Source organism: Zophobas morio, unplaced genomic scaffold (genome assembly GCF_036711695.1).
Source record: "Zophobas morio isolate AGI-343-1 ecotype UQ-CSIRO unplaced genomic scaffold, CSIRO_AGI_Zmor_V1 ptg000024l, whole genome shotgun sequence".
NCBI classification, from domain to species: domain Eukaryota; kingdom Metazoa; phylum Arthropoda; class Insecta; order Coleoptera; family Tenebrionidae; genus Zophobas; species Zophobas morio.
In genome coordinates, this window is record NW_026972129.1 from 11,092,462 (window position 1) to 11,104,731 (window position 12,270).

Here is a 12,270-nt window from a genome sequence, read left to right on the forward strand (position 1 = left end):
GAACGAGTTTCATAAGGCAAATATTTCCATCCTTTATATAACTCGCGGCTTCGCCGCTCGTTCTATAAACTTGGATTCGTGCCTCAATGGCCTTATGAACGAGTTATTTATACTATTTTTTCTACCGCACACGTTTTTTCCCAAAATTTAATTAAAATTTGCACTAACCACGAAATATTTGAGGTTCGAATTTTCACAACAACAATTGTAATTCGAATCAATTCGAGTTTTCGTAATTTAAAATTGGTTAAAATGTCTTGCGAAGAAGTTACGCGTCCGGAAACGTGGGAAATTTGAAGTTTAGATTTGCCACTGACATTCACCTGACATTTCTCGTCATTGCTACCAATCTTACCGATCTAAATTACACCAGATCTATTAAAGAACGCCTTTCTGCTATTAACGAACTGCTGTGACGTCATTTGCGTGCGTTAATAGCTCTATTAGAAAACCAAAAAACGTGGGCGGTAGAAAATATCTCAATATTTGCCTTATGAAACTCGTTCTTTAATATACTATTAGGGGCTTTTGTTGTAAATGTTAACTATGTAGATATAACAATAATATTACAATAATTGCTGCAAACGCATGAATCTCTCTCAAAGCCATTTTGGGAATGTAAAAAAATGTTACCAACTTAAAAACATCAAAATTGTTTCAATTAGGAGCGCCGTTATTAGTGAGAAAATAAAATGAGTTAAATATAAATTGTTCCATTTACACGTTGTAACACATTCCGAACCTAAATTGTTCTCATTGCATCGCATTTTGCCTTTTCGATGTTTTTATTGGTAATATATAATTATTTCCAACTTTTCACAATCAAATACAATTAAATCCAATCAAAGCCCTTAATTGTGTTTGCCCAATCAAATCCAATATAAGTTCAAATGTGTCCCAATTAACCCAATCAAACCCAATCTGGTCCAATCAAACTTAGATTGGTTTATACTGGGTTTGATTGGGCATTTTTAACAGGGTACTTATTACTTTACCAGGTAAACAATTTATATTTAGTGCCTTCAGTGATATAACTACATATCTATATCAGATCAGTTTATTCAATTCATTTTAATTTTAGAGACAAAGCACTAGTCGTGTCCCCAATTTACAACAGCTTCTATAATTTAATTCGTTACCATCTTGGTACAGTGGCATTTGGGTCACTTATAATAACAATAATTACTATACTGAAATCCATAACTAGAGCACTGGCAACACAAAATCGCTGCATGCGTCTTTTATATTATTACTGTTTAAAACCTCTAGAAGACTTACTAAAATATGTCACTTCAATGGGATATATCGAAACTGGTAAGAAAAATTTCTGTAAAAATATTGTTAAATTCTAAAAATCTACCTATAGCTTTGTTAGATAATAACAATTACAAGTAGGTAAAAACAGCTACAAAAAAACAAGATAATTATTCAAAGAGTTTTCATATTTTCAGCTATTCATGGACAACCTCTTTGTCGATCAAGTTTTCGTGCTATTGATCTGATCATTTCAAACTTCTTAAGTGCCATTGTAATGAATGCAATTGGCAATTTTGTGTTTTTTATGCTTAAACTAGTAGTGGTTGTGGCAACTGTCGTCATCGGTATAGTAATGAACGTAAGTTGTTTTACCTACGTTGAATAGTTACAAATAAACAATTTTTGTAATTTAGTTATCGGTAATTAATATAATATTGGGAGGCCTAGTCGCTTGGTTATGTGTCCATTGCTTTTTTGTGGTTTTCGAGGTAAGCAGAACTGTCTACATACATAAGTCAAATAAAGTGAAATCTATATTATTTATAAAATCAGTAGAATATCACGAGAACGATTTATTGAAACTTTTTGAAATTTGAATTGTCCCTGGGAAATGGGAATACTCAAGTTCTAAATTCTGCATTTTTTTCAAATTTTGTACTTCATTTTTTTGTTTTTGAGGTACAGAGCTAGCTTGATTTTTTTTAAATAGCACTAGTAGTCAAATGTTCCGTTTTTAAATAGTATTTTTTTTCTGAATTCAGAAATGTAACGCATGTATACATGTGTCCAATCATTAAAAAAATTATAGGACTGAGGGTACATAAACTGAAATAAAGGTGCCAGCGTAACAGATTGATTTAAATGGTGTTTCCAAATAGTTTAGAAAATATTCTAGAAATAACAATACTCCGATGTAAATAGTGAATACATTGTTATGAAACCTTTTTGAAAAATTTAAATAAAAAATTACGTTGTTGAAAAAACATTAAATTAACATTTAAGAAACAATAATTTTATAACAAAATGTGCTAAATGTTCTCCATTTAAGTACTTCTATGCAATGGTAAATACGTTGCACAAAATTTCCAAATGAATCTGTTAGAATATTAGGAGGAGTATCAGCAATCACATTTAATATTCTTTCTTGGAGTTCTTCGATCCTTTGTGGTTTATTAACATAAAATATATAATTTTAAATATTCTTGAGAAAAAAAAAAAAAGAAAAAAAACGTATTTTTTTTCTTCTGCACGAAAAATCGAAGAGAAAAAATTGTCTAAACCCACGCACATAAGGAATAGAGTGCATAAAAATAAAATATTTACAAAACATGTAAAAAGTCAAAAAAATCGTGATAAAACAAAAATAAGGCAAAATTACCGATCAAAATAGCCTTCACAAAAGATAAAAAAATGTTAAGAAAACAAAACTCAGTTTAAAATTACATAATGCAAAGATCTAAGCTTTAGGTTTCTTCTGCTACAGTTTAGCGAATCCCCTCATCTTCATTTACGAACCCATTGCAACAAAAAACACATGAAATTTGTGTGTACACAAAGAAAACTATCATAGAAGTTAACATCAACTTTGTAGATACTAATTTTTAATAACTGTGCAATTCAACACTACACAGGTTTAATAAGTAGATAAGATTAAAAAAATACTATTCAGAAAAAGTTTTGAAATCACAATATAAATTGTAAGCAAAATTTTACATTTACATCATGCTATTCTGGGTGAAGGTGAACAGAAAAAAATCTATATGTATAACAGATTAAAAATACACAAAAAAAAGTTTCGGAGAAACTGCAATAAACTCAAACATTGAAAATTGTTTTCTACCTCTTGTAGTTGTAGTTAAGTATGTCCTAAATACAAAAATGTTTTCAAGACAATTCTGAAATTTAAAAAACCATAACGATAATAATTGCAATCAATAATATTATTATTTGCTGTGATGCGTAAAATGTAAAGACGGTCTGTAATGCTAATGAGATATAAATCAAAATTGGATTTAATTTTTAAATAGGTAATTAACATTGATAAAATCTATTAGATATTCAAATTATTTCAGCCGAAAATGCCAGTTTTAAAGAATAAATATCTAACGAAATATTAAGGTTTGAATTTTTGTTGAAACAAACATATTTATCATGTCGTTAAGTATTGTTATATTAATTTAGAATAAAAGAACTGAAGAAATGAGGTACAATACATTGAATAATAACAGACCGATACATAAAGCCTTTTAGCAACACTTACCCTTTATATCCTGATTTCCTTTCCTTCCGCGCCGATCCTTGTAGACTCATAGGCCTATCACAACACTCACCTTTCACTTTAAGCCCGAAACTAGATTATTTTTAACAAAAATAAACCCTTATACAAATTAATTTACGCCTCCGCAATGCCTTCAATAAAGAACCTAATACGAAAAATGAACAAAAAATTCTCGCCGATACCAGATATTTTTTGCCAAGTTTTTATTCATCGACCCATCGCACAGTAAATGAATCTTAATTAAAATACTGTAACATTATTCATTAGCAGAACATAATTGTCTGGATACAAACGCCAGACAGACAGACAGACAGGCAGAGAGACAGACAGACGGAAATGGGATTACTTTTTTCGTACTATAGGGGTCATAAAACGTCAAGAAAAATAAAAGTGGTCATTCGTGCAATGGACTCGATTACTATACTTCCTTAGCTTACGCTCAAATCAAGTTAGCATTGCATCTAGAAAACAAATGAAGTTTAAAATTACAGAAAATAGAGCTTGAGTGTTTTTAAGTATAGCCCAAATTTCAAGAAGATCCAAATAACCGTTTTCGCGATATTTAACTGCTTCCATACTAGAAACTCTGTATATTTTTATCTATTTCAGATTGCTGTTGATACCATTTTTCTTTGTTATTGTGAAGATCAGTGCATAAATGACGGAACTGAGAACAATGCATATTATGCAACATTGGAACTTCACAATCAAATTAGGAAAGCACAATCATTTACTTTGGCAAAAGAAAAGTAAGTTTCTTCTACAAATAAGAGATAGATAGTTTTCTGATTTTTATACATTAAATTTTAGGAAGTCCAACTAGTAACATAATATACTTACCCGTTTAAGTACCTCCATCAAATTTAATATGCCTTAATTAAATGAAACTCAGTTATTCTGTTCTTAATAAACTCATGTAAACATTTTTTTCGTTTTTATTCACTCTCCAGAAAATTCGTGTGTATAAATAAATGTACAGTGTAAATTTAAATTATTCTCAGGTAGCCGGCAATTTACAGATTATAGTAAATTACTAATAAATTGTTGAAGAACTCGGAAGAACCTTGTTTTATATACAGAGCTGAAACTTGAAAGACAATTATATTCAGTCGTTCAGGTAGTGGGGCTTGTCTTTTGATTTTCGAACTAAAGCAATAGAGCTTACTGGGCGCTCTAATGGTTCAACAGTTTGAAGGGTCAGACACTGGCACGCATAGTTTTCGGAAGAGAGCTTTGCACAAAAATAGGATAGCAAGTGATAGAATAAATATAATCTTTAGGGTAATTCACTAGAATTCCACGCTGGGGGTTTTGTATGGCTGTATAATTCCTAGAAGAAGGAAAGGTCGTCCGAAGTTGTCACCGGATTGGGAAAGTTCATATACCGTCATGAAAAAGATCAACTATGTCGTTTACAGGATTCGACGAGGGCGGAAGACGAAAACTCAGTTTAAGAAACAAAGGGGGGGGGGGGGGGGGGATTGGTAGTGTTACGAGATAAACCCGATGACTTATCAAGGAGCCGATGCTTCTGGAATTTTCAGGAAAAACGACCTCGAAGCGGCCCATGCATATTGCCGCGATGAGTCATAATCGTGCCGCAGTTTCTAGCGAGCTCCAGAACGACCTCAAAGCTTCTCTCCCAGACTTTTCGTTCTTCTTAGTCATGAACTCCTTTACGAAAGTTCACAAAACTCTTTCTAACACTGATGTGGTCAAACCGGAAAACCTCTTTGTGTTAATGTTACGCTAAGTACAACTGAGTTACCATCAACTCAACCTTGATTTTGTAGTTTACCACTCTAACAGGATTTAAGATTTTTTTTATTTTCACGTAAATGTCGGTAGTAGTTTGTTCAACGTCATCTTTCTATGAAAATTATTTGGAATAAATTGGTAATTAACAAAAACTCTGGGTGCCTGTTAAATATTTATTCATTAGGTGCACACACAGATGCATACAAAGAGACAACTATTACTAACGACAAGACCAGCTTGACATCAATAAATAGCATCTACAAAACAAAGGCACACAAAAGTGTTAGGTAAAGAGAGTTACACTTAAATACAATAAATTAAAATTGGTTGATACTTAATGTCAAAGAAATGTTATGAGCTAATTACACAGGAAATTTTGTGCATAGCACATACCTTACAAGTTTGTTATTTAACTCTTATCCGTACGAGTTCGTACAAAACTAAATTAACAGAGAAAACGAAGTCAGATAAGAGTTAAGTCAATACTTGGTCATGATAAATTGTTAAACGAAAAGTATGCGTAGATATATATCTTGATGGATTAATCAGATCAGTGTATTGAAATTAAAATATCTAAAAATCACACAGTTAAACATTTTATAACACTGAAAACAATGCAACTATTGCACATTCACTACACTCTAGATTCTGTATTTGTAGAACTACACTGTTTTTTATCATATAGTAAAAGAAAAGATACTTTATTAACTTCACAGAGTACTTACACCTGGAGAAATATTTATATTCAATAAAATTATTAAAATGCAAATTTGGTTCATTAATATTATTTTAAATCAGTCTTATACGTTTACATTCTGAAAACCCTAAAACTTTCAACAATTTCATTAAATATAAATATAAGAAACAAATATGTACACGAACGTTAAGCAAATTGGAAATAAGAGGAATTTTTAACACACCATTAAACATTGGTTATAGTACAAAAGAGTATTATCATGAATTAATCTCATAGAAATGCTCCTGACATGGCCAAAATAGCATAAATAAAAATCAATTGATTTTGCCTTGTCATGATCATATGAACACATACAACAATCCAGAAACTAAATTCTATGTGGAGGTATCTTTGGTGCCTCAATCAACACTTATCTGCGCATGCACAGTTTTTTGGCTTTATGAAGTGAAAAGCCTCATACGCGATTACATTAAAATAAGTTAAATTCAGCAGGTAACTTGTCAATGTAATATTAATACATTTTTTGACGGATATAGATATTTGACTGGTGAAGGTTATCCATCATTTAAATGTCAGGTTGATAATAACTATGTGACGAGTGATACCCTACAGTTTACAAGAGTCCAACTACTTATGAACGACAAGATAATATGTAGAAAGACAACCATCAGTGTCAACCTTTTTGTATGCAGGATCGGCCAAAACATACATGGGTTTATAAAATTGTGTGTCAGTGCTGAAAATTTCCATAACAAAGGCACGCACTGGCTATGTAGAGAAGTTGTTCATAAATTGGATATTTTTTTTATAATTTGTTTAGAAAAATAAATCAAACATAGGAGATTCTGGTAGAAAAATTTGAGTTATATGCTGTGTCGTAACACGCCGATATGTTTGTAATACAGATGTGTCATAAATATTAAGCTTTCTAATACTGTATTTTCTCACAAATTATGTTCAAACATTTCTCCATGACACTATGTTACACAAATTTATAGTTGCTTTAGAATTTGGCAAATACGCTTTGTTTATTAATTAATAACATGACCTCACTTCAAGATTTGTTATGATTTTATTTATATTTAGTTATAGTTTATTTGAAAATTTGTAAATAACTCGTTGAAATGTCAAGCAGAAAATACTATTCCATACTATAATTTGTTACCCAATATGTTTCAAAAATTAGATTTATATGACACCAAGTAATCATAAAAATGAATTAGCATTATTAAAATACGCTGAAAAAGAGTTTTGTCAACAATATTTTTTCTTAAATACGGCCATTTGCAGATGTATTTTGTATCGAAATTTTTGATATTTCCAGTGCTATGCAAATAACTAGGACTGATCAGAAAATACCTAAACAAAATAATACAAAAATAAGATTCATCCGATTATCAATTTATCTAGTTACTACTCGATGCGCAAATGTTTTTTGAACACATGGCGTAGCTGACATCGTACACTGTATCGTACACATCTGTCAGTGTCAAACTCGTTGTGTCAATTCTATCGTTGCTCTCATTTGCAGACTATCTGTCACTATTCAAATTATTATCGTTCTTAGCTCAAATCATTGTTACGAAGATAGCTACGCTATACGTTCAGAATACATTTGAGCATCGAGAAGTAACTAGAGGTGTTTTTTATTTGATCGCTCGTTTCAAAATTACCAGAAAAAATTTCAAGCGTATATGATGTGAAAAGTTGTCATATTTACATTGCTTACAGAGCTTTCATAAATAATACTAACATCGAGGTGAGCACTGATTTGTTCCGTTTCTTTCACAATGTGTAACAAACTATAATGGGAAAAAAACGAAAGTTAAAACGTCACAATTAATTTGACGGATGACACATTCACAGTATGTACATAACAATTAAAACGTGAAAAATGTCTAGCGTTATTAAGAAGTGGCAAATCTGCAACTCTTTTAAATTCCACAGGGTACTAGATGAAAGAAATATTTATAAAAGCACTGTACAAATTAATTCAGTTGTTATTTCTACTCTACTCTTTGCCACGATTACTTGGTTTTTACGAGCAATAATAAACACTTCCCCTAAAAACGACGACCTATTGTAAAACTGTAAAAATGAAAAATATTTCATAACCAAATCTTGTTATTCGTTCTAATAGAACTATCATTTACGCCTTTACAATTTTACAAATGTCGGGGTTGATAGGTTGTAGATGAATGTGTTACCTGGATTTTACCCTATTTATATACAAATATTGTACAGTTTTTTACTTGGTAAGTAAAATTATATTTTATCACGACATTGATAACAGTTTATGTATATAATATGAAAAGTAGGCTGTTTGTGTAAATATCGCGTTTTAAAAAATACATATCTTTTAACAATTAAAACTTAAAGGTGTACAAACAAAATTATTACTTCAAGGAATATTGAAAAGCAACGCATTAAAAGATTCCTCTTAGTTCCATTTTGCTGTTAATAAAAAAATCTAAATTAAATCAACCTGGAAGACTCGAGTATTCAAGAACATCCAATACGTGGTGCATGCATTAATTCTTAAATTACACGAAATAAATAAAGTAAAATCGAAGTATTTTAACCTTAAATAATGGACCCGACCAGCGGATAGCAGACAATAATAACTCTTAAAAAAAAATCCATGAAAAATAGAACTCCACAAAGACGTACAATCCGTAAACACCTGTCTGTTATTTGATTTTTAGTTTTTTTTGTTTGTTTTTGATTAACAACTAGAAATGTTTAAACCAATGAATCAATCGTTTACAACATCTAAATAGATAAAAATAAGACACCATAAAAGGAAAAGATTACATAACCTACACTTTGGCCAAGTTAGACTCTTAAGAATGACGATTAGAATTTGAGCTTAATAAAGAAATTGCTACAATTTATTCGACTAATGACTTAACTTTGGTTTAGGAATTACTTACACCGTCAACAAAAACTACAACATTTCGACGCTTGTCCAAGATGAACAGCACAAATCCCAGTTAGTTCGTTACACACATTGTTCAACTGTACAACCGTTGAAGATTTTCTTTGGGGTTTGTCGTTTTGATTAATATCACCGTCACTATTTCGAATGACACTCACAGCCCTCTGCCGACACCGCAACATCGTTTCGTTATTTATACTGACTTTGTCTCGAGCTAAAGAGCTACACGATTGAGCCTTGTATAACCGATTTCTACTAAACAACCCCGGCAAAGGTATACACAGCTTTTTGTGAACTTGAAAATACTTCCCTAACAATCTCATCTTCTTCAAACCTGATCGGTCGCTAACGATTTTATTGCAACTCTCTACATCATCTTTCGGTTTTTCTCGATCTACTTCTATTCCATCGAACTCGGCACTCTTGACAGTGTCCTTTCGGGATATGTGAGTTACTTTCTCGTCTTGAGATTTCTTCATTGTCATGTTAAATCCTTGAAGAATCCTAGCGCCGATACCGCGTGCTTTAGGGTTGACGACTCCCTGCGTTCCCACAACGCTCGTGGCTATAACTAACGCGTGTGCTCCGTCCTCCTGAACTTCCGTTATCCTGTTCAAGGACTGACTCTCTCTTAATCTCGTTTCGCCGTTCCTTCTCCTGCTGGCTTTATGCCGTCGTCCCAAAGTAATATTGTTTTGGGTGGTATTTTTTCTTCCGCCTGTGCTTCCGCTGTTCGTTGTGCTTCCGTTTTTGTGTGAATGTTGAGTATTGCTCGTGCTATTTTGTACCGTGACAGTTGTCATTCTGTTGTTATTGCCGCCGCTTCCCGCCCCTGTGCCAGGCTCCTGCGAGTCACTGCTATCATCGTGACTGTCCCTGCGCCCCTGGAAGGGTTTAGCGCTCGTGTTGTTCAGTTTATGTGCTCTCTTCTTTCTCTTCTCGCTATCGTCATCGCTAGCATCCGAAGAACTGCAAGAAGCTGTTCGCGCTTTATGAAATTTTGATCGCCTTTGTTCGTACGATGTCCTGTTCTGATTCCTGCTGACAAACTGGCGTGACGTGGGTCTCGGCGTATCTTGACCATCACCTTCCTCGAATATCTCGTTCAACTGCAGAGGCGAGCCGCCTCCGCTTATACTTGTGGTCCTCGTGGGCGACGGCATAGTTTTGTACTTTGGAATCGCCTGACAAGACAAAGGGGAATTCGTGGTTATAATCGGTATGGAAATAGTAGACGAATCGGTGATAATGGTGGTGGTAGTGACGTCAGTTTTGGGGACCATTTCCTCGATGATTTTAACCTGGACCGGTGATTCAGCTAAGCTGGAACTTTTACCCATTCGCCACTTGAGATTCTGATTAGGCTGAGTTATCTTGTTCTCGGGGACTTTTCTGTCATTTTTAATGGTTCGCAGTGGTGGAACTTTTGGTACTCCATCTGAGGGTTCTTTCTTTTCGATCGAGGGTTTTCTTCTTTCTGATTCGGCTAGTCTTTCTTGTAATGCGAGATTCAGGCGCCCTTCTGACCGAGAACCTCTTCGATTGAGTGGAGGTGCTAGTTCTTCTCGACCTGAACAACTTGAGATGTCTTCTTCCTCTTCATCTTCTTGGACTATGCTGCATTTACGAGACCGCTGCAATATAAGGAATATTAAACATGTATGAGATATTTATTCGGATTTGTTTTTAAATAGAGATTTTATATACTGGATCACAAAAAAACTATTTTTGAATTGACTTTTTAGAAACACTTTTCTAATCGATTGTTGTTTGTGTCTAAAGGGCAATACAAAATCGTGAAGATAATCCTTTAGTAAGTATTCTTGAAAAATATTACTCCTATAAAATATAGCAAAATCTTAACAGGCTAATATTCCTACAAGGCATGTTGAGGCAATTTACTATTAATATTATATCTAAAGGGACGTTTCTATTTTAGGTTTATTACGAAAATTTGTAGATAAAGTTCGTTAATTAAATTTTAAGCGTTATTCTCCTGAAACTATAAATATACGTATCGGTTAAATTAGTGCCCAATGTTTATTAATACAGCAGTATAAAAGCTATGCAGTCTACGAGGTAAGCGCCAAATATTCTCGGCCTAACAAAGAAAGAGACCTGATGGAAAAAAATTAAATATTTATATTTCAACATAATCTCTGTTAACTTCAATACATTCAAAACTACGTCCAACTAACAGCTCTATGCGTTTAAAAAAATTATTTGAATCTTTATCACTAAAATGATGTAGTACTGCCGTTTGCACCTCTTTATCCGTCCAAAACGTTTTCCTTGCAAGTCGTTTTTTAACTTAGAGAACAGTTAATAATCGTTCGAAGCTAAGTCAGTACTGTAGGGTGGGTGATCAAGTTACTCGAAGTCACAGGCCCCTTTAGCAGCTTGAGAAAGACATGCGGTATGAACGGGCGCATTTTCATGAAGCAATCGAACGCCTCTTGTTAATTTTCTCGGCCTTTTTTCCCAAATACGTTCTCCTAATTTATGCAGTAAGTAAGCATAATATGTAGCGTTGACAGTGGTATTTCATCCTTTAAAATTAATCAACAACATTCCTTTACAGTCCCAAAAAATTGTGGCCATGATTTTTTTGGAAGATTGGTTCGTCTTCAAGGGTTTCTTACCCCTTGCGAAATAACTGTGATCATTTTTTTTAGTAAAATGTGAAGGACAAGCTTCAGCAAACACAAAAACCATCCTGTCCTTAATACCCTTTAGAGCAATTCCATCTTTTGATAAGAATTTGATTGCCGTTCGATTTTCAATTTTAAACAGGCATGATGAGTCCATAATTTTTCAAATATTACTCCTCAAATGTATCAAAACTAATGGGCAGTGGGGCTTGAAATTTTACACACATACTGCGGGGACCCTCTAGTCTTTTATGAGTTGTACAAATTTCCCGACGAGCAATCGCAAATATATCAGGCCGAGAATATTTGGCGCTTACCTCGTAAAGTTGGGACGGCCGCGAAACTATGCATACGACATGGTAAAAAAATTTTAGATACTCATCAGAACCAAATAACTAAAACTGCTCCCTTTACTTTGACCTCAAACCATTTTAAACTGCTTAGCTCCAAAACTTCCGAATCCTGTGAATAATTGGCAAACATTCATTGTTTCTTATGGACTTGGAAAATCAACGATGTAAAGTGTAGTTTTTTTGACAAATGGTATGTATATTTAACAATATCTCAACATTCTACAGATACGTGCGCATAAAAAACATCAACAGTAAAATTTGATAAAACGCTTTAGTAGGTTCATTTACCTTTTATTGGGTAGTTCCAGAAACGATAAATATTCAGTCGGATCAGCTAT

The 12,270-nt window shown here is 33.2% G+C and overlaps 3 protein-coding genes across 3 annotated transcripts in view; 2 read left to right on the plus strand and 1 right to left on the minus strand.

Annotated features, from left to right (window-relative positions):
* The window catches only part of LOC135135526 (choline transporter-like protein 1), a 65,827-nt gene extending 61,376 nt beyond the window's left edge, over nucleotides 1–4,451 (plus strand). Inside the window, exons 10-15 of the mRNA XM_064064593.1 lie at nucleotides 981–998; nucleotides 1,082–1,314; nucleotides 1,452–1,615; nucleotides 1,671–1,745; nucleotides 4,145–4,284; nucleotides 4,346–4,451. Coding sequence (XP_063920663.1) covers nucleotides 981–998; nucleotides 1,082–1,314; nucleotides 1,452–1,615; nucleotides 1,671–1,745; nucleotides 4,145–4,284; nucleotides 4,346–4,358 — 643 coding nt within the window. The 3' untranslated portion in view covers nucleotides 4,359–4,451. The remainder of the gene's footprint in view (nucleotides 1–980; nucleotides 999–1,081; nucleotides 1,315–1,451; nucleotides 1,616–1,670; nucleotides 1,746–4,144; nucleotides 4,285–4,345) is intronic.
* LOC135135528 (15-hydroxyprostaglandin dehydrogenase [NAD(+)]-like) overlaps nucleotides 1–12,270 on the plus strand; it is a 136,682-nt gene that overhangs the window by 9,344 nt on the left and 115,068 nt on the right. The gene's annotated exons all lie outside the window — the stretch shown is intronic.
* LOC135134856 (SNF-related serine/threonine-protein kinase) overlaps nucleotides 5,453–12,270 on the minus strand; it is a 46,537-nt gene continuing 39,719 nt past the window's right edge. The window contains exon 8 of the mRNA XM_064063714.1: nucleotides 5,453–10,562. Coding sequence (XP_063919784.1) covers nucleotides 8,928–10,562 — 1,635 coding nt within the window. The 3' untranslated portion in view covers nucleotides 5,453–8,927. The remainder of the gene's footprint in view (nucleotides 10,563–12,270) is intronic.